Here is a 22046-nt window from a genome sequence, read left to right as displayed (position 1 = left end):
GCAGGATCTGTGCATGGAGCGGGGGTGGGCTGCCTCTGTGGGCTTTGCCCTGAGCCCTGAACTTTGCTGCTATGGCAGTGTACACGTGTACAATTACACACACGGGTAGCACTGTAGGCTGCCACACAGTGCCTCTGCACAGGCAATCCTGTCCTGGCACTGCAGGTGCCCAGGCACAGATGACACCCAGCTGATGGGTGGGGGGAGCACAGCTGTGTACCGCCACCCCGCTATTGCCAGGTGCTGGCTGCAACCCCACACCGCACTGATGGTGCAGAAACTGCCCCGCCCGGCCCCCACTGCAGCGCTGTGGTGGGCGCGGAGCACGCGGGGCGCATGGCCCGTTTGTGCGGGGCACTGGGGGAGCGGGGTCTCTTGCTCTCAGGGTAGATTTTTGTGGCAACAGCTGTGGGTGTGAGAGGCCGGCGACTCACGCACACGCGCCCTGTACCGTGCCGTGCTGGCCTTTGTCCGCGGGCCCCGCCCCCCGGCAGCCGCAGCCCCTGGCGCCGGCGGAGCCTCCCAGCGCCGCAGCCAATGGGCGGGCGCGGCGGAGGGGTGTTGTCCCGGGGACCGCCGCTGATTGGGGGCCGCGCCCCCCGCCCCCCGCGTCTCCGCTACAAAGCGGCGGAGCCGGCGACCGGCGCAGCCAGTGCGGGGCGTGCAGCGCGGGGCGGGGCGGAGCGGAGCAGATCGCATCGCTGCTGCAGCCGCCTCCGCTGCCCGCGGGCCTCGAGCGTCCTGTGCAGCGCCCGCGCCGCCGGCCCGCGGCCGAGGAGGAGGCGGAGGCGGGCGCCGGGCCGGTCATGGCGCTGGACTTCCTAGCGGGATGCGTGGGGGGTGAGCGGCGGGGCGAGCAGGCTGGGCCGCCGCGTGGCGGGGCGGGGCGGGGCGAGGCGGGGCCGCGCGCCGAGGCAGCAGGAGGCCGCGCCGGAAGCGCCCTCCCCCGGCCGGGGAAAGTCTGAGGCGCGGTACAGCGGGGCTGGCACCCAGGTCGCGGCCCGGCCTTTTAAGGGTCCGCTGGCAAGTCTGCGCCGCACCTCTCCACGGGCTGCCCGCGACACGACACGACACGACAGCACCGCACCGCTTGTTTTCTCTTGACGCCACGACTGCTCTTAGTCGCGCGGTGCGCAGGGCCCAGGTGCCCCCGCGCTGATCTGTCACTTGCTCCCTTCTGGAAGCCGCGCTTCCCGCCTCCTCGCGAGGCCACAGCCACAGCCACGACCTCCCTGGGTCGCTGGTCCCACGCGCAGCACCTCGTACGGGGACGCCTCGAGCTAGCCGGGGCCGGGGGAGAGCCAGCACTGGGGCTTCTTGCCAGCGTACAACTGCTCTCTGTTTGTGTTTCAGGTGCTGCTGGGGTGCTAGTGGGACATCCTTTCGACACGGTTAAGGTGGGTTGATTTTTGAACAGGTTTCGTTACTGCAGACTTTAGGCAGGGCATCGCGCAAGTCTTCTCGAGCAAGTGAAAGCGCACGTGTGCCAGAAGCATAAACTCAATGGTCCAAAATTAGGAGCCATCCTTTTAAAATAGGGTTGGAGATTTGCCGAGTCCCTACATCCTCAAACATGAACGAAAACTATTTGTGTCCGATTCAAATCAGGACAAGGCTTGACTTAATCTGCACACTGATTGGTGTAATATCCTGTATTTATGACAAGCTCTTACAATTATTTAAAAATTTGGCTCCAAACTTGCTTTTCTGCAGCTGCTTATCACTAACATCTAAAACTGCCTATTCCCCCAGCTGTAACTTAATCTTACTTTACTACTGGATAGGATTTTTTTTAAGCTTCCCTATTCATTCAACAAGCATTACTTTGTTAGTTATACTGGGCGGCCGTCAGATCAGCAGACGAAAGGAATACAGTGCAAAGCAGTTTCAGTTTGACATCCTGTTTTTGGCTCCACTCCCCTTTACCTCTGAATCATGCCTTTTTTCTGTTCCAAGGCAGAATTGCTTGTTCTGTGAGATGTAGAACGCCAGTATCCTACCTCTGAGAGAGGCTTATTAACAGCTAATAACACTCAAAAGCCACAGGACTCCACAGTACTTAAGTTTTTTTAGGATTTAGTCACTTTTAGAAAGTTTTATGCAAAAAGCCCATGTCCCTGCTAGGATAGGATAGTCTCCCAGGAGAGAATCTATGTAATACTAAATAAATATGCTGGATCACTTGCTCCTCTGAGGAGAGCAGACCTTCAGACATTGTGTTTAAGTTCAGAATAAGATTGCATATCTCTGTGCAGTAAGGGAAATACTTGAAGCAGTTGACCACCCTCTTTATATGTCTTAGCCCCATAGATCTCTGTCCTAGGACAGACTTTATGGCTACTAGTGCCTGTCAGTCCAACACAAACTGTTCAAAATAGCAAAAGCTGTATGCTTTTCAGGGTGTGTTAAAGCTAGGTAAACAATTTAACTGAATTTCACTGAGCACCTCACTGATGGGTACTGAGAAACTTGGTGCAAAGGATTAGATACGTCTTACTACTGTACTGTGAGTTTGTCCATTGGAGTTAGCAGAGCTGAAATACGTGCTTAGGCTTAAGAATAACTCCATCCCAAGTCCATACAACAACACAGCACAGAGAACTAAGCATGTGCTTAAGCATTTGCAGGTCAGTCTAGCGTTAGCAATTTTATTCAACTTCGTTTTTAATGTAATCAGTGGCTCCCAAATTGTTTCTGGTTAGTACATTGCTTCTATACTTGTGAATGCAAACATATATAGAATAAAATTGTCCAGGTTTATGTCCCCTAGTTTGAGAACCATTGAATTAATGCAGAACAAGAATTGAATTGGCTGTAGTCTGAATATAATGTGGAATACTCTCCTTGTCCATATTATGCTTTGGGCATTCATTTAGTCTAGGATAGCACTTTATATTGGTAGAAGGAAACGATACCTTTTTTTGTATTGGAGAATGTCATACTAAATAATATTTATATCATCAGCTCATTTAGTCGGTGTTAAAATGTGGGGAAACTAAGCAATCAAACCACTGTTCTTATTTTTTTAAATGTGTATACAGTGTCATTTCTTGGGTATTATGCCCTCTTTAGCAGTCCTAGAGAGTTGGGACTAATTGGGGTGTTTTGGTGGATTTTTGTTTTTTAATCATTGTATTAATAGTTGTTTTGACATGGGGAAACTGCTTAAATCAAGCCACAGTTTTACTTTGCCTTCAGCTTAAACTCTTTTGCCAATGATCATGTTTCACCAAGTTCAAAGTATGAGGGGGAGGGGCAGAATGTGGGTATGGTGGGACACGCAGGGATAAAGAATGAATCTTTGAAATCATGCTGAAAAATCTGAAACAGATTTTGAGTTTAATCTCCAAAGTGGCAAACTCCCTATCCCTGGTTTATTAATGTAATGTGTAAAGTTGCTTTGTTGCTTTTAACTGCCTTTACTTTCTGAGCTAGGGGCTGTCTTCATTAACAGCAAAAGTGTTACTTTGTTGTAGATGACAGATAAGCCTCATCACGGGAGAGTTACCTAGTAAGTATAGACCAGGTGAACACTTCTGTTTCTCTCAGTCTTAATTTATTCCAAAATGTATTAGTTCAAATAAAAACCTAAAAAAACCAAAAATAAACCAACCTTATAACCTTTCTAACTTTTAGTTTTAAATTGATGCTTCCCATTTCTAGAGCTGTAAAGGTGGAGGGACTAGCTATAAGCTTCCCCCTCTATGTAAACATTAAGTCTATAGACTTTGTTTTGAATATTCTTTTTTAATGTATTTTTCACTATGTGCTTAAGGTTGCACACACTCGCTTTAAAACTGGATCTTAGACATGCTCAACTGAGACCGGTTGTATCTACTATTTACACTTGGAGGGTATGTGCTTATCATGTACACACCTCAAATGCATAAAAATGCTATAGATCAAAATAGCTTGCTTTTTTGGTTTTTTCCTCCTCCTCCACTCAGATACCTTAATGTAAATCTTTAGTGACCTGATATCAGAGTGCTGTTACTCTTGGGGTGATAAACTTGAAAAGCCATAATGATTTAGATGCAGGGAGAAGAAACTTAAAGATGAGCGAGAATTCTGTGTGTAGGTTAGGATGCAGCATAATTCTGTAACAAAACCCACTTTATGTAGTCTTGCATAGCTTGCAAACTTACAGTTTTGTTGTTCTAAATATTAACTACGAGCTATATGATAGTGGCAGCCATGTGGTAACAACTTGAAGCATGAACATTCTTATTCCTCACTTACATATTGCCCATTAATGCATCTCTGCTGGCACTTTGCAACTGAAATGTAATCAGAAAACAGCAGAATTTTTGTTATGTTTAAAAAAAAAAAATGTCCACTAGTCCCAGATTTGGGAATGCTTTGCCTAATAGTTAGCTAAAGTTCTGGGAATACATTGTATTTAATCTTACACAAGTGACAAGTTTGAGTTAGTATTTCACAGTCCACAGAATTAGAAATGGAAATTGTCTGCCACTTGAACCCCTTCAAGCAGTATAAAAAGCACTTGGGTTTTAGCTTTAACATACAAAAAAGTTACTAGGTAACAGCAATTGGATTATTTATTGTCTTTACCTTCAAAGTCCCCTCACTTCAGATTCATAGTAAAACAAGACAATCTAACTTCTTTACAGCTGGAGGGTATGAAAAAACCTCAGTAACAATTAAACTAATTACTGTCTTGTTTGTGATGGTGGGGTATCACATCCTAATGAGCTGTATGAACTTTAAGTTATATAGTAGTATGTGTGGCATAAGTGAGCTGGGAATTGTTAAATTCTTAAAACCATGCTTACATTGAGTGACCTGCAGAGAATAAAATTTCTGCGTCGGAGTAAGCTTGGAGGAGTTTAGCTTTCAGTTGTGTAGCTTGAAAACGCACTATGCACTGAAAAGTTTTAATAAGTCTCTTTATGGATTGCAAAGGCTAAACATCCAAAACTTTAGTTCAAAACAGCTTTTTGAGACCTTTTTGCATATTACATGATCTGGTTTTTACTTTGAGGAAAATAATAATGCTTGAGGTTTAAACATGCCTTGTCCCTTTTTTTCCCTTGAATACTAACACTAAATATGAAACTTGAATTTTTTTTTTTAAAACAAAACCCCTATAGCCAAAAATTAGTTTCTGACCCTTACATTGGATTAACTATCTGTATCCTGCTCTCTTTATGGGTCTTCTTTTGTTTAAAGCTCCCACCAACAGAGTGGAGAGAACAATGTTGAAGAATCTCGTGTAGATCTGAGACTTTTGTGGTGGTTTTTCTAACCAAAGTCTGAATTAAAAAAACAGTCAAAGCCTTGCTTTGAAATTGCAGTATATTTGATACTTGGTAGGCATTTCCAATATACCACCAACCAACACAAAGGCAAAGTTCTCATTTTACCACTTCATCCCAAATCTATGCTCTTTACTGGAGAGTAAGCTTTTTGCATGCATATATCTCAAGTGAGGAGAGTTGGAAACTTGAAGTGCTGCAGACACATTAAGAAAGAAATAATATTGCAGCCTTAGTTTTAAGGAAAGTGATCTACAACCCTCCAAGAATGGGCCTTCCCCACTTTCTCGCACTTAAAAATAGCATCTTTATGACACATGCTCCTTCCCGTGCAGAAAAAACTGATTAATGATAGGTTATATAGGGCCCATCTTTAATAGAGTAGGTGGAGATTACATATAGCATAGAGTTTCTGAACTTCCAGATGAGCACTCTTTATACAATGCTGGGCTAAATTTTTAAAGAGTATATTTGTTTTTTCAATTCACAAGTTAAAAATCCTTTGACAGGGACTTGTCAGAAAGTGTGCACCTACTTCTGAAAAATTAGACCCCATTGAGTGCCTTGAGTTGGACACCCAAAGACACTAGCCTTTTTTGAAAGCCATACAGTTTTCTCAAATTGTCCATTTCATGCCTTATGGTATGTTGCTGGCCACACTTTGTATCTAATAGGTACTGGAAGCATATCAAATTCTACAGAAATACCAAACTAATGGCAGCATTATCACCATCATCTTGGTTAGGATGGTTTTGATTTTAGGGTAGGTGGGGAAAAGACTACAAATGATACATTTTGCCCTACTGCACTTTTGAGATGACTTAAATTTTTCCCTCATAAAGGCTTATTAATGAACACTCCCTTCTCTTCTTCTCCTTCAGGATTCTGAAAAACATATAGTTCAAATATTTACAGAAAGGTTTCTTTCTAAAATGATTTCACATCGCTATTATGGCACTCTGGTATTGTAACTGTGTGCTTTGAGTATGTGCCACTGTAGTGTATAAGTACTGAGCACTCATGTACTGATCACCCTGATCTTGCTGTACAAATAAGTCTCTCTCTATACTTTTTATAGGTGCGCCTTCAAGTTCAAAATGTAGAGAAACCTCTCTACCGTGGGACCTTCCACTGCTTTCAGTCTATCATAAAGCAAGAAACTGTAAGTAGCCTATTTAGTTAACAAATTCCAAATTTTTATGCTGTCCTTTGTATAAAAGATGCACCGAGATATTAAAGCAGCAGTGATTACTAAAGTGGTGACAGATTAACTGACTTCCGAATCAAACGTACAAGTTTTGCATTTGGGATAGGTCCGTTATATTCTTTTAAACTGTTAAAAACCTGTACTAGTTTTCAAGCCTGTGTGCCTAAATGCAGAGAAACTCGTAGGTTCTTTAATTTAGATGAAAGACCATGAGCAATGGCTGAAATTTGAAGTTGGAATAATTCAAGCTTTGGAAATGCAATGCAATTTTAACAGGATAACTAGCCACTGGAACAGCTAATCAAGGTGTCGAATGGATTTGGAATCCTTACATCAAGGGTAGGTGTCTGGCTGTCTATTAGGCTGCCTACAGGGATTGCTGAGTTAAATCTGCGGCCTACTAAAGTACAGAGGGCTGAAAGTGTTAACCTTAATCAACAAACTATTAAAGACTTGCTAGGAGTGTTCCGAATATATTCCTGATAAGCCTTCCCCCCCCGTCCTACTAAACTATACAAGTGAGACTATACTTTGGTGTAATTCAGTAACTAGGTACCAAGCTTATAAATATTTGGGAATATTCTCCTATTAAGACTTTTTTTGGAATGAGAGCTATCAAATTCACGTTTAAATGTGAACAATGTTATGCTATTAGGGCATATCCATATTCCTGTCGCCAATTACGTCAGTTAGAGCAGCACCCTTGCAAAAGCTGTAAAGAAAAGGTAATGTTCTTTACAGACTTTAAAAGTAATCATCCTTTTTTTCTTCACTGGCCGCTTGCTTTTTGTCTTCTAGGCTTTTGGACTCTATAAAGGTATTGGGTCACCAATGATGGGACTTACCTTCATTAATGCGCTTGTGTTTGGCGTACAAGGAAACACACTTCGTGCTCTTGGAAAAGACACTCCATTAAACCAGTTTCTTGCAGGATCAGCAGCAGGAGCCATTCAGTGTGTCATCTGCTGCCCTATGGAGTTAGCAAAAACAAGAATGCAACTTCAAGGCACAGGTGAATACAAATTAAAGTCAAAGAATTACAAGAATTCTCTGGATTGCTTAATTAAGATCTATCGAAAGGAAGGGTTGAAAGGCATCAACAGAGGCATGGTTTCCACATTCATAAGAGAGACACCAAGTTTTGGTTTTTATTTCCTGACATATGATTCTCTGACCAGGTACCTAGGCTGTGAAGCTGAGGACAGTTACATCATTCCCAAACTGTTGTTAGCTGGAGGCATGTCAGGCATTGTATCCTGGCTTTCAACCTATCCTGTGGATGTGATCAAGTCCCGGCTTCAGGCAGATGGAGTTGGGGGAGTTGCACAGTACAAAGGCATTCTGGACTGTATTAGGAAGAGTTACCATGATGAAGGTTGGAGGGTGTTTACAAGGGGCCTTACTTCTACACTTCTCCGAGCTTTCCCTGTCAATGCAGCTACTTTTGCCACTGTCACCGTGTTCCTTATGTACATGAGGTCAGAAGAGAACCTCCGTGAATGTGAGCCGGGTCCAGCAATCCAGCAGCCTTCAAGCTTGTGAATTCAGCAATTTAGCGACTGTTACATGTTTGTTTCCTGAACCTGAAATTTTACTTGGCTTATTTTTATAAACACTTGATTTGTAGAAACCGTTTAAAATAAATTTTGTATATAAAGAATTCCTAAATGTATGGATTAGGACTTCATCTCATCACTGGTTGAGCAGCCTACTGCCTTATTCATGATCTACAGTGGCTTGTAAAATCCAAGCTGTGTTGGGACCTGCTCTAGAAATGTACTGTACAGACACTACTAGTATATTGTTACTAAAAACCTGAAATATCTCACAGTATCAGAAATTTGGGTTTTTTTCTGACCATGTTTTAAATGACTTGATGGATAACAATTTATGCTGAAAATATTTTTTAAGGTTTTGTACATGATTGGAAGATGTATAGTGGGGGAGAGGGTGTAGAAACCGCATGGTAAAGGAGTTGAATAGGTTACCCATAATTGTATGAATTGAGTTAGCCTTTAGCTAACCACATCTCTTTCCTTTGCTTGTATAATGTCAGAGTTTGGTAATATCTTGGTTTATATTGGCTTTATCTCATCTTTTAGCTACTTTCTTAGTTGTGTTTAGAAAAACATTTTCATTTTTCTTTTTAATTTTTTTGCTTTAAAGGGGTAGCATCCAAACTGTTTCTTTTAAACTGCAGATTTTAGGAGACAGCGCAGTTGAGATTGCAGTGATTTGCATGTGTTCCTCGCTTGCGTGTGCATGGAATGTATTAATTAGCTTTGGCATAAGCTATTCTTTTGAGGTTTACATGACACAGCCCACCATTCTCTGAACACACAATGACAGTGGTGAGTTAAAGCCAAAGTCCCTTCATGTCCCTGCTCAAACTATTAATATATAAGGATGCAGGACTGTCACTTGTATAGTTGGGAGTGTTGTGTACATATTTTGGTGAAAATATCTAAGTGTGTGTAAAGTGACGGTTTTGTGCCTCTGCACAATAGTGATAAGGATGTTGAAATGACACAAAGCTATTGGCATTCAATACATTTGTATTCTGAACTACTTACCCTACAGAGTGCAGATTTACTTTTGTGTATTTAGTTACAGTGCTACAGGAGAGGCAACAACTGAAAGGTCTCTGGAAACTTTTTGTAACATTAGCTGTAACATTTAAGAGTGGTAACTTCAATCTAGTTGCTTTTAAGACTAGTTAAAAGTTGGGTTAGGAGCCACAACTATTTGGTACCAGTTGGGAAAGGAGGGTAATATTAAAAGCATCAAGCTTTTTCACCAAGATGGTAGGCATGGAACATGTTACACTTTTACTTGGGACAAGTGCAATATGTTTAATTTATATGGTCTCTTTTTTTTGTTTTGTTTTTTTTTAAGAAAAACAATATATTGCATTTTGCACTGTAACAAAATATGGTGGAGAAACCTGTAAAACTGCTATTTCTCTTTATACCTTGGAGGTATGTTGGATGTTGTGCCTACTTGCACTGAAATTCAAATTGAATGTGAAATGTCTACTAAGCTGCACATACACAACAACTCAGAGCAAAGACGATAACACCTTTTGTATGGTATTCTGTAATTATTGTATATCAACTTAGAGGGAATACGTTTTTCGGGGGGGGGTTGTTGTTTTTTTTTAATTTTGATCTGTCATCTGTATGTTTTTAAGTACAACTATGACCCCCCCCTATGTATTTATTAAACTCTGATATATCCGGTTTTCAGGAAGTGTCAAGAGTTTCTTGTTTGTGGAGGGGGAGGAGGTTTTCCTGCAGGAATTTATTCATTCTATATATTTGAAAAAAAAAGTGTTTGCTGCTTAGAGCTAGGGTGATGGTGCATCTTGGTTGGGCCAGGACAGTCTGTAGGTTGGTCCGGACCAGAGTCCGGCAGGGAGGTGAAACAGCATGGTATGCTGGGCAGTTGGGCACCACTGCTGCTGTGCAAGAGCAGGGCAGGCAGACTGCAGTAGGTACCACCATGCCTGCATGTGCCAGGTCCAGTCCACCTGCCTTACTCCCACAGAGTAGCAGTGGTATGCCTGCCAACCCACCTGCCTGGCGCACCATGCCGATCTGCCTCCCTGCAAGACTCCAGCCCAGGACTTGCTGGAGTAAGACCAGAGTCCCTTGAAGCACAGAACTGACTGGAGACTTGAAATCATGCGGGAAGAAACAACTCATTTATAGGCTTGTTTACACTCTTTTTGTAAGTGCAATTGTATTAACAGAGTGGTGGCAGCAAGGAGGGAGGGGTCATGGGGCAGCAGAAAGCTCATGTGGCAGGGGTCCTGGGGACCTCTGCAACCCCCATGGCATGCAGCCTGCTCACTGTGCAGCCTGGGGCCTGCAACTTGTGGGGCATGCATCCCTCCAGCTGTTCTTTAAAAGCCTGCTTTAGATCACTACTAGACATTTCTGTCAAAGTTCCTGGGCACCACAAAATTGGCTCATCTAATTTCTACCCAAGGAAGAACCCAATAGAAAGGTCCCTGCTGCTCTCTGTCCGAAGCATGGGATAAAACCCGTTGGTACTGGAAACAGATGGGCCATTTTGTTTATTGCTCCTTCTGAGAGACTGCCAGACATTCTGCAGGCACAGCAAAGATGTTGCAGACTCAAAACCCAGGGCCACCACCCACAGCTGAAGAGACATACAGCAGTAAAAGCCATGTTAGAAGACAGTTCTCCAAATGACAAGTGTGAGGGAAGGGAAGGACTGACATTTTGTGCACACACAAGAGAAAAATCTTTTCAAGTAAAACAATTAGGAGGTTTACCAGATTGTTATCCCTCCTGCATCATCTAGTTCCAAATATGGACTGTTACTCGCTTCCAAAGTTATGAGGCTGATCCTTAAAAATACAGGACAAGTTTTAAGCAGCAAGTTTCCACTTGGAGAAGGTATGAAATTACAGTCCCCCATTTGGACATCTGCTGCCCTGATTGCTTGTTACATCCTGCTGGTGCTGAGCAGTTACCAACATCCTCCATTATGGGTTGGGGAAAAAAGAATTAACCTCAGAGACCAATGTTTTAAATTGTTAATGGTCATCAACTCTGGTGATCAATAGCAGATAGGAAGATCCTTATCTAAATTACAAAGCTAAATTAAGACAACTGAAGGGCTACCTGCATGTTAGTCAGAAGGGAGGACAAATTAGCCCAAGTTGCTGCAAGGTGCTGCTAATGAAGTCATTCCCACTTCATTTAGAACCATGAAAATAGCTGATTCTACTCATCTAAAAAGCTGCAGATATAGCATCATTGCACACATGCACACACATCATTATGTGAGCCTTAAGCAGAGCACAGACTCTCAGAAGGGTTATGCCATAAGAGTCTTACCTCCCAACCAACCTCCAGCCTCTGGGAGAACTAAGCAAAAACCAGCTCATCAACTTCCTAAGAAGAGAAACACACTTTCCTTCAGTGACTGAACTCCAACTGGCTACACGTATCAAGGATAATAAAAAGTCCTTTTTTAGATACGTGGGAAGCCGGAGGAAAAGCAAAGGTAACACTGGGCCCTTGCTAAACCAGATGGGACAACTGATGCCCAGGAAAAAGCCAACCTGCTTAATACGCAAGGAACCTTGTCAACCTGCTTAATAGGTATTTTGTGTCGGTTTTTCACCAGCCCCAAGGGATGGCCCTGCTCAATACAGTACGGGACGGCCAGGGTGAGGGAGAATTGTTACCCTTCATCAATGTAGACCATGTGAAGGAACACCTTGAGAGGCTGGACACCTTCAAGTCAGCTGGCCCAGACAGTTTACACCCCAGGGTACTTAAGGAGCTGGCAGGCATCATAGCTCAGCCACTGGCATGAATTGTTGAGAACTCCTGGTGCTCAGGGGAAATGCCCGAAGGTTGGAAGAAGGCCAATATGGTGCCTATCTTTAAGAAGGGGAGGAAAGTAGATTCAGGGAACTACAAGCCCATCAGTGTGACCTCCATCCTGGGGAAGGTCTTGGAAAAAGTTATCAGAGACCATTCTTGACACATTGGCTGATGGCAACATCCTGAGGGACAGCCAGCATGGGTTTGTTATGGCTCGGTCTTGCCTGACCAATCTCATGTCCTTCTACAACCAGGTGACATATCACCTGGACAAGGGAGAAGAGATTGACCTCATATATCTTGATTTTAAAAAAGCCTTCAATTTGGTATCCCATGATCATCTCATAGAAAAACTGGCCAACTGCAGCCTCGGCTATATCAGTCTGCTGGCTGGGGAATTGGCTCCAAGGTTGGACCCAGAGAGTGGTAGTTGACAGAAGTCAATCATTGTGCTGTGCCATGGCCAGTGGGCCCCCCAAAGCTCCATCCTTAGGCCTATACTCTTTAACATCTTTATTAATGACGTGGACATTGGTAACAGAAGCTGACTGGCCAAGTTCACCTTTGACATCAAACTTTGGGGTAAAGTGTCTACCCAAGGACAGGATGGTGATCCAGGCCGACCTTGACAGGCTCAGAAAATAGGCGAACGAAAACCTGATGGTGTTCAACACTGAAAAATGCAAGGTACTTCACTTTGGGAAGAAAAACCGGAAGCATGCTTATAGGCTTGGCAGTGCTATGCTGAAAGAGACTTGGGGGTCATGATTGACCACAAGATGAGTATGAGCCACTAATGCGATGTTGCAGCTGGTAAAGCGAGCAATACTCTGGTTTGCATCCATAAATGCTTCTCAAGCAAACCCCAGGATGTCATCCTCCTGCTGTACTCGGCCTTGGTGAGGCTGCAGCTGGAGTACTGCATCCAATTCTGGGCTCCACAATTCAAAAAAGGATGTTGAGAAGCTTGAGAGAGTCCAGAGGAGAGCCACATGCATGATCAGAGGGCAGAAGAGCAGGCCTTATGAGGAGAGGCTGAGAGCTATGGGACTCTTCAGCCTGGAAAATCACAGGCTCAAGGGGGACCTGACAGCTACCTATAAGTATATAAAGGAGTATACATCAGGATCCGGGTGGGGGGGAACACCTGCTCACCAGAGCACCCCATGGGATGACAAGGTCAAACAGTCACAAACTCCTCCGTGACCATTTCAGGCTGGACATAAGGAAGAATTTCTTTACTGTCCAAGCCCCCCAGGCCTGGAACAGACTGCCACCAGAGGTGGTGCAAGCACCTACTCTGGACTCCTTCAAGAGACAACTGGATGTTTATCTTGCTGGGATCTTTTGACCCCAGCTGACTTCCTGCCCTTTGGGCAGGGGGCAGGACTTGATGATCTTACAAGATCCCTTCCAGCCCTAATGTCTATGAAATCAGATTCTGCTGCTTGAAGTGGTTTGCTAGAGGCAGCCATCTGGGTAATGAGAAAGCAAAAGAATGCTTTGTTTGAATGGTTTAAAAAGGGAGCTTAACATTTATAGGAAGCCCCACTATTTAGGCTAGCCTCTTAGCCAGGGTCTTTAAAAGGATGATGGTTTTAAAAGCAGCAGGGGGTGAAGAAGCAAGCTGCAATTTGCTAGGAAACAGACACTGTTGCCAGTGCTGAAACTTACACCTGGAGAGAACGTTAGACTAATGGAAACCATTTGGAAGAAATCGTAGTAGTATTTGCTTGCAATATATGAGGAACTCAACTCATTTCCATACCAGAACACCTCTCTCACTGTTAATGATCCCATAAAATTCCTTGCATTTTCTGGAGAAGCCCAATGTGCACTGTGAGCAACACTGTTCATGAATGAAATTTCATAAATACTGATAAAAGCTTGGGCTTTGAGGCCTTCATAAAGTAAATGTTGCCACTACTACTTAATGTTTCTATCCACCAAACAATTAGAAGAAATGGGTAAAAAACAAATCAGCAAAGCCTGTGCAAGGCAATGCAAATGCGCTCTCTCCAGGCCTGGGAAAGCCATGTGTAGAAACAAAATGTTGGTATTTTCCTATTGAAACAGCTAATAGAGACTCACTAGGCACCAAAGCCAGGTGTCAGTCAACACTACAAGATTCTTTTTATTGGAGATCCCTACTTCTAGGTGCAGGGATTTACCTTGTCCACCACCTGTTTGCTAACCTTGGCTTACAAGTACTTGACTTGAGAACATTGGAATTTCTCACCTGTCATCCAACAAAGAACCTTCTCTTGTTTTGGGAAATCCCACACCCTTTGACATTATCATTACTATGTAGAGTGTCTTATATGCCCTGAACTGCATGAGGCTTTGCACCTGCACCATCACATCAGCAAGCTGACCCATTATTCTGACTCCTGGATGATGACGAGTCACAGGCTTAACCTTTTTTGCAAATGTTTTCATCTTTTTGTCAAGTGAGGGAAGAGCAAACTAGTAAACCAACAACCTCTCCTGGCAGATGATGGAAAGCCTGAGAACGCTGCATTGTCCAATGTGCTCTTACTGCAAGCTACCATCATATCAGTTGAGAGAGAGTGTTAGTAGCTAGCTGTGGTTCAAGGTAACTTTTTTGGTTCTTTTGAAATGTTTCTGAAAGACTTCACTTCCTACTAGGATCTCTTATAAAGTAGTGGGAATAAGAGCTGTCAAAAAGCCTTCCAAGGACAGGAGGTACACAAAATCCAAGGAAACCTTATCTACTCTACAGGCGAGGTTATCTGAGTAGATGTGATATCTTTTATTACACCGAGTGGTTGGAAGAACGTTCTTAGCAAGCTTTCGGGCACAGTCACCTTCTTCAGGCATAGGGAGTCTCTGCTGGTCACATCATCTACTTTAAAGTAAATAAGTGATAACTGTAGTTGTAAAAGAACTGAACATTAAACATTTCTGCAGAACCACATATATGCCAGCAGGGGGAGCCTCGTCAGCATGGGAAGCACTGTCCATCTCCAAAGCAGGAAAGGATAGCCCATCAACTATTATTCTAGAATTACTTCTCAACTTAAGAAGGATACACTTGAATTTTTTAAAATTTAAACATTTCTGCCAGAAATAGTAAAACCCTACATATTTTTTAATTTGCCTGAAAAAGTGACCCCCCACCAAAAAAGAGAAGCATCTCTCATTTTTTCTTGTCTTAAGGAACCCTGAATCAGCAAATTCAGTCTATGCATTTAAGATGCTGAAGAACTACTATAGCAAGAGACAAATTCAAAAACTTAAGAAGTCCTCTAGGGCTGGTTTCAAATGAATGAAGTAGCTGATAATAATTCTGCACAGAACTGTCCTGACACAGCATGGACAGTTGAGGAAGTGATATCAGTTTGAAAGTAGCATGGATTCTTGTGAAGAACTTTGTCCATAAAATTAGTATTCTTGGAATGGAGCAGGTAGGGACCAATTTTTTTGAAGTGCAAAGAATTCTAGATCATTAAAACAAAGTGATTTGCTTGAGAAGTGACATCTTAAGATCCAGCTACCAAAACATCAGGAACTCTTAACACTAAACTGAACCACCCACACCCCCTTGCTCTCTCTTCAGGTCCTCCTATTTTTTATCAGAACTTTGGCATCCAAACTAGTACATACATCATGTGTTGAAGGCAGATGTCAGTCTGACCAGCGAGTCCCATCCATTCCTTTAATTTGTTCAAGTTGTTTTTCAAGTTTGCTGTTTCAGGACCATGCTACAAAAGAATCCCCAGATCAGCTTCTCTTTTGCTACAGGGTTTCCCAAATTGGGTTGGCTGAGGAAGCATGTTGTCTAGCACTTTCAGAACTTGATTACAAGTCCACCTTCTCAATGGTACAAGATTGCATAGCTGGGGGTAGCTGTGCCTGCTTCCAATTCAAAATTTTCTCTTGATCCAGACATCCACAGTGAAGACCTTTGAACTTTTGACTAGAGTTCTTGATTTGTCATGGCTGGCACGTGCAAGAGTATGCATAGTACATCACTAGCAAAGAAGCATAGCTTGGTGACTGGAGATAGGATGCTAGACAATCACATTGGGACAGGCTTCTGAAAAGCAGCACTTTCTTACCCATCTTGAGTTGTTGTATTGTAGATACCAATTGCCAAATTTCTATAAAGGATGCTGCCTAAATTTGGAGGTACTCCACAATAGCTGTTGAGGCATCTTCTAGAATGATGGGATCATCCAAGGCATAGACTTTCATGATCTTTTTGACTCACTGATTAGACCTTTTCATTTAGCTGTTCTCAACAGACTTATCTGTCTTTTGCTGCTTTTCAACTATCAGTATATTCAGGAAGCAGCAACGCCTGCATCTCCACACACACTATACATCCATTTTGGTCTTCTCCCTTAGAAACTATTTGATTACTGGGAAGAGAAAGCAAGCCTGGAAACAACAGCCATTGGTTCTGTACCAAAATCAGCAGGGGATGGGGGCATGGAAATGGCTTCTGTTCAGCATCCACTACTGATACTGCTTTAAATGGCAAAGATGAGTGTCAGCTAACCTTTTTTGCCAGGCATACCACAAGGTAATCCCCCCTACCCTCCTTGGCATACCTGATAAAGAACTTGCACCCTGGGGCACCAGGAAGGAAGCAGCAGGGTTCAAGCCTCTGGCCACACTCCTCACTCCACTGTGTGGAGTGGAGCTGGGGCAGGACACTACTGTAAGAGAAGGGATCACTACTGAGAGCCAGGTTAACCCTTCCCAGGTTTCACAACCACCTCAATTTTACATGACAAGGGATCCAAAACCCTTAATTTGGAAGCAGCTGCAGGGCCAGGGAAAAGTTAAGCAGGTGGTGACACCTGCCAACTTTGTGGTAGCATCCTGCCTCTTCCCCCTCCAAAGGACTCGCTTTACTGAACACCACCACACACAGCAGCTGCCTGTGCCACTTGTGCTGTGGGATGGCCATCCACAGTCTAAAGCAATTATCAATTTGTCACCATCTGGAAGAAAGAAGTGCAGCCAAGACGAGGAAGGGTAAAAGACTTTTCAGGGAGCCAAAGAGCTATCAGCACTGGGCTTATCTACCTGGCATTGCTGAGAAGTCCAAGCCCTGCACCTTAATGTTTTTGGTAGGTCACTTCAGCATTACTTAGACTGGAGCTAAAAATATCACCAACAGGTTGCTCTATTTCAGAGCAAAGAATTGTTGGAGACTAAGGAAAAGGGTAAATAAGTGGGTCACTCCAGATGGGGGCCCCACCAGGGAGAAAAAAAAAAGTAGCATGTTAAAGCATTTTATTATAAACCACTTACTCTCACCCACTCAGGACTGAAGCCAAGACTTTCCCCCATCTTACTTTTCTTTCAGGAATAAAGGGCATTTATACACATATGTTTGTCTGCTTCGACGCCCCAGAGGTCCAGTGCATTGGAGCAGACTGGATTAATTAAGTCTGCTCCACATGCAAGCTACCGTGTCTGGCACTGCACCACACACATTTGTATAAATAGCAAAATGTGCACCAGCACTGAGAAAATGGTGGTGGTGCACTTTTGAACCAAAACACTTCCAATGTGTTTTAGTTCAAAAGCGTGCCATTTTCTCAGCACTGACACACATTTCACCTTGTATATAAGTGTATGCACCACAGCACCGGGCACTTTTAAAAGCACCCGGTGCTGTGGTGCACACATGTACAAACGCCCAAAGGTTCTCCTTAGGGAAAAGGAGAGTATTGTCAAATCCTTCCCCATGACACACAAAACAACACTGAAGCTATTAATAGGGTCCACATACATTAAATTCCTACTGAAGCAAACCCTCTTGTTTAATGTTACTGAGGTAGTTTAAAAGTGAAGGTAGTACAATTTTATTATTCTCCCCCTCCTTTTTTAGAGCTGCTTTAAGCCTAAATTCTGAATGTTCCTTCCCTTTTATCTGCTGATTGCCTGAATGTTAATTGAGTTACACAAAACATATGAGTAATCAAGTCAATATGCACATGGCAGGAACTACAGAGGCTGACCCTGAAGCCCTCAGCAATTAAGAGTGGTTGTCTATGTGGGACCCCACAGAAGCTTTCCTTCCCTTACCTGAGGTTACTTGCAAGCTTGGTAGCAGGTTCATGGGGATAACAGGCTGGCAGCGTTGATTCAAAATCAGCTCCACCACTATTCCTTTGGTTATGACTGCTTTCTGCTTGTAGTATCCTCACTGGAAGTCTATGGGGAGCTTCTGAATCAGTTAAGTGTGGAGCTTTAAGAATAAAATACATTTCTAAAAGATGCTTCAAGATATTCATCCCATGTTGAATAGCTTCTCTGGGTGAATAGAGTCTATTTAAACCAGCTCTGGGAATTCTCAAATGATGTCTGGTTGTGCACAACCCATCCTTTTTGTCACTTAGAGAGAATCTAAGCAAGTAAATTGAACCATTGGTCAGGGTACTGAACAGCTGACAAAATGGCCCAAAGTCTCCCTACTTCCACATCTGCAAAAAACGTATTAAGTGATAACAGCAATGCATGACAATTTAACAGAACAGAACAATATGAAACAAATAACCTGGTCTCAGCTGAAAGTCTTGTACAAGGGCAAAGTCAGCTAAGAATGAAGTATAACCCTTCATCTTAAACTCACCATTCTCCCCAGCGTCACGTTAAAACAAACAACCAAACAACCCTTTTATAGGTGGGGGGTGGGAGAGAGAGAGATCTTTATTTGGTGAAGGCACTCAAATACCATGATGAGTGCTATATGGAAACAGATTAGTTTGGCTAACACTAGACTTAAAATGTACAAATATTTGCTATCCCAATAGAAACTCTCCTGAGAGTAAATTTAACCCTGGTTGTTCCCAGGTTATTTTTCCCTTGGAGCAGCAATTTTTACTGAATTTCTGAACCTTCTTTCTACGCTCCCAGGAAAAACTAAATGTCTGTACGAGACCCAAGTTGCCCTAGTCTCCTTCCAAGAAGTGCAACTGTTTATTTCAAGTACAGGAAAGAATCCCTTTGACAAAAGCTACAGAATTATAATTATACAATATTCATTCATGGGCTGCTTCTCCACCCTGCCCCCAAAATGTAACCAATCCCACATTAGAAGGAAAACAAATTAAGCACTGCTTTTAAATCAAGTTAAAATACATTGCATTAAGCGTAATACCCCACTATTCTTCGTAGCCTTAAAACACTCAAATAGCTAGAGAGGTGCTATTTGCTTTAGCAATGAAATTTAAAGTTTCCGTAGGTGCAAATGAAAAGCACTCCTTACTGTTCACAGAATAACCTCTATTACACAGACATTTTAGATTTGCAATTAAAGTTTGAGCCCAACAAAATGTAAGTTTTAGGTCTTCATTTTTAAGTTGCTAGTGGGCTGGACTATATTCTTATAAGACATCTATAACAATCTCATTATAGAGCACTTCTAACATTCTCCTGAAGCAACACCTATGTATATTTGCACTCTGGACACTTGTAACAAACTATTAGTGGTCACTTTCAACAAGACAACAAAAAGCATCAAATGTGATATAAAGGCAAGTCCAATCAAAGCATGCCCTGAGTATTAGTGTCACCATTCAAGTTTCCATTTAAACACACACTAAATGTTACCTATTACAGTTCTTTACCTTGACTAAGCAGAGAAGCACAGTTAAGTAGGTCAGAGCATAATTCCACTTACTGACTAGTTGCAAGATACCCAAAAGTCTTTGAAAACATTTCCAGTCTCCCCGTTAACAGTTAATTTGAATGCAAGTCCTTCCTAAGACCAGGATTACCACCAATTCTGTTCAACAGTACCAGAACCCACCTGACATGTCACTGCAGATGTATCATGTCAAAAATCATTATAATGAATGCAAAGTAAAGGAAACTTGAGTTTTATTTAGCTTCCAATTTCTGGGAGGTTCAAGAACTATAATTGCTCTGGACAACAAAAGAATAGACTGTGCTTACAGATCATTTTCTGCCATATTCTTTCTTTCGGACCACTGTTTTATTGTTGCCCTTTCTATTACATGGGGTGTACATATTATCAGGTGTTAATAAAAGGTCAGTGCCTGTACAATACATTCTACAACTGAGCACCACTTTCCGTAACTGAACAGGCAAAGAGAAATTACACTGAACATCAGCATCTGGCAGTATTTTTCCAAAAAAAGTGACTAAAATGGGTTTAAATTGATTAACACTATTAAATCACATCTAATATTTGATACTACATGATTTCATTACAGCTATACGATACAATTATACAAAATGTGTTAACATCAAAGAATACAACCAAAATTAAGATAGCAAACAAAACCTATATAACTTTTTTTTCTTTACAGGAAAATACTTTTGAAGTATGCATGTAACTGCCCATTCTTTTAAAGAAAATCTACTGCAAGCAAAGTTATCAACCTCCAGAAAAATCACACATAGCATTACTAAGCATATCCCCAAAAAGTGTACAATATGCACACTTGGAAAATACAAAATTAAAAAAATTGTAAGCAACAGGTGAGCTTCATATTTATAAGAATGTGAAAAGAAGTCCAATTTTAGCACTGTTGTATAAAGAATTGTCTTTTTTGATACAAGTTCGTGAACCGTCCCTTCCAGTTGGGACCACACTTTACAAAACACCGTGTTCTTGAAACTGGATTACAGAGCAAGGTAGAGCATCTTAGCAACGTCACCTTAAAGTTTATTTTTATTTACTACTTATCAAAACATGTCCTTTAGATGCGTAGGGTTCTTTTTTTAAAATTCTTTCTAGAAACAATATACAAAGGGGAGGCATATTTATTCCCAATCATACTCCTGTAAGATGCTTTGAGTTCAAGAACTTCTTCCATGCTTACTTTCACTGGTTGTTTTTGGCCTTAGCATGTGTTAAGATGTGAGATTTCAGGTTAGTTGACTGAGCGAACTTCTTATTACAGCCGTCAAAAGGGCACACATAGGGCCTGTCGCCAGTATGAATTCGCACATGTGTGCGTAAATTGAAGTCCAGTGAAAAACGCTTTCCACATCCTTCAAATGTGCACTATTGAAAGGAAAGAGCACAGGTTAAAAACCATCTCCACAAAAGCAACAAGTATTTGCCAAGTCAGCAAGCGATTCTTTGAATTATTGGACTTTCTGTATAAATAAGAAAGCCTGATTTTGCTATCCAGTCTCACAAAGCTCCCATTAGGACCAGCAGGAGTTCTGCCTGAAAACCAAATGTGCAATGATATCCAGTCATGCAGTTATTACACCCGATTGTAAATGTTCCCTTTAAGTGGTAACTAAAAACAAAACAGTATTCTTCTCAGTAATACTAAAACACTATTGTGAAGAGGAATTGTAAGAAAGTGAAAGATCAAACTTGCAAGAAAGGACTTTCAATCTATGCTCCCTCTTCACATCCCTAAGGAGATATATTTAGCTAAATTAAGAATATATAAAATACAAATAAATCAACTATGAATGACAGCACAGCAAGATAAGCAAAGTTAGCTTGAGCCACTGCTTGTTTCCACTGAAAGGTGAACGAAACAAGTTAGAATTACAAAACACTGCACCCTAAATCCATGCTGAAACTGAAGCTGTGGTGCAGACACAGGATAGTACATGACTTGTTTAGAGCATGACACCAATTCCCCATTATGTCCCCCCATTATGGCGGTCTCCTGGTTTCTGGGAGGAGGGCAAAGAGGGAGAGGAAGGAGGGGAAGGTTTAAAAAAAGGAGCTGATTCTAATTCCTGAAAGTCTAAGTTGTTTTGTGACTTTGTCTGGTTGAAAAATGTGCTTGCCTTAGTCATGGCAGCAGAGGCAGAAGAGGCACCAGAACCTACTTGGTTCTAGAGTGGATTGCCGATTACTGTGAGCAGCTCTCAACTTCACAACTTGGTGCTCTTTATTCACCAACTCAAAGCTGCTAGATTCCACTGGCCTTCAGCAAACACTGGAAGACCCATCTTCTCCCACAGGTTCAAAGAAAAAAAAAAAAAGGGTGAATGCGAATGCATATTTTTATGACTTTATACCCTAGAAGCAACAACTGGAACCTGGCCTAGGATCTTTTTTCATGCCACAGAAACTGCAATGCCATGTATGAACCCTGATGCCTCAGTCACAAGATTAATTTTAGAAAAAATATTGGTCAAGTTCCATGAAACTTGAGTAAGTACATGAGTAACTGAGGGCCATCTAACAACTTGGGGCCTCAATTCAAGTTACCGATA

At 42.3% G+C, this 22046-nt stretch overlaps 2 protein-coding genes across 3 annotated transcripts in view; one reads left to right on the top strand and one right to left on the bottom strand.

The window, feature by feature from the left end:
• The first annotated feature begins 651 nt into the window (after window positions 1–651).
• Window positions 652–9728, top strand: SLC25A29 (solute carrier family 25 member 29). Of its 2 annotated transcripts, XM_006260708.4 has the most exons (4): window positions 652–840; window positions 1354–1397; window positions 6355–6438; window positions 7282–9728. In XM_006260708.4, exons 1-4 carry the CDS (start codon window positions 807–809, stop codon window positions 8023–8025), a joined length of 906 nt encoding a protein of 301 aa, XP_006260770.1. In that variant the 5' UTR covers window positions 652–806; the 3' UTR covers window positions 8026–9728. The 2 variants fall into 2 exon arrangements, with proteins under 2 accessions (XP_006260770.1, XP_019337136.1); XM_019481591.1 differs by lacking the exons at window positions 652–840; window positions 1354–1397 and adding an exon at window positions 3518–3854.
• A 9964-nt stretch (window positions 9729–19692) lies between these two features.
• Window positions 19693–22046, bottom strand: part of YY1 (YY1 transcription factor) — a 39597-nt gene continuing 37243 nt past the window's right edge. The window contains exon 5 of the mRNA XM_014596483.3: window positions 19693–20862. Coding sequence (XP_014451969.1) covers window positions 20680–20862 — 183 coding nt within the window. The 3' untranslated portion in view covers window positions 19693–20679. The remainder of the gene's footprint in view (window positions 20863–22046) is intronic.

This window comes from Alligator mississippiensis, chromosome 2 (genome assembly GCF_030867095.1).
Source record: "Alligator mississippiensis isolate rAllMis1 chromosome 2, rAllMis1, whole genome shotgun sequence".
Taxonomy (NCBI): domain Eukaryota; kingdom Metazoa; phylum Chordata; order Crocodylia; family Alligatoridae; genus Alligator; species Alligator mississippiensis.
Note: the sequence above shows the minus strand (reverse complement) of the source record. Positions and strands in the feature narration are given on the sequence as shown.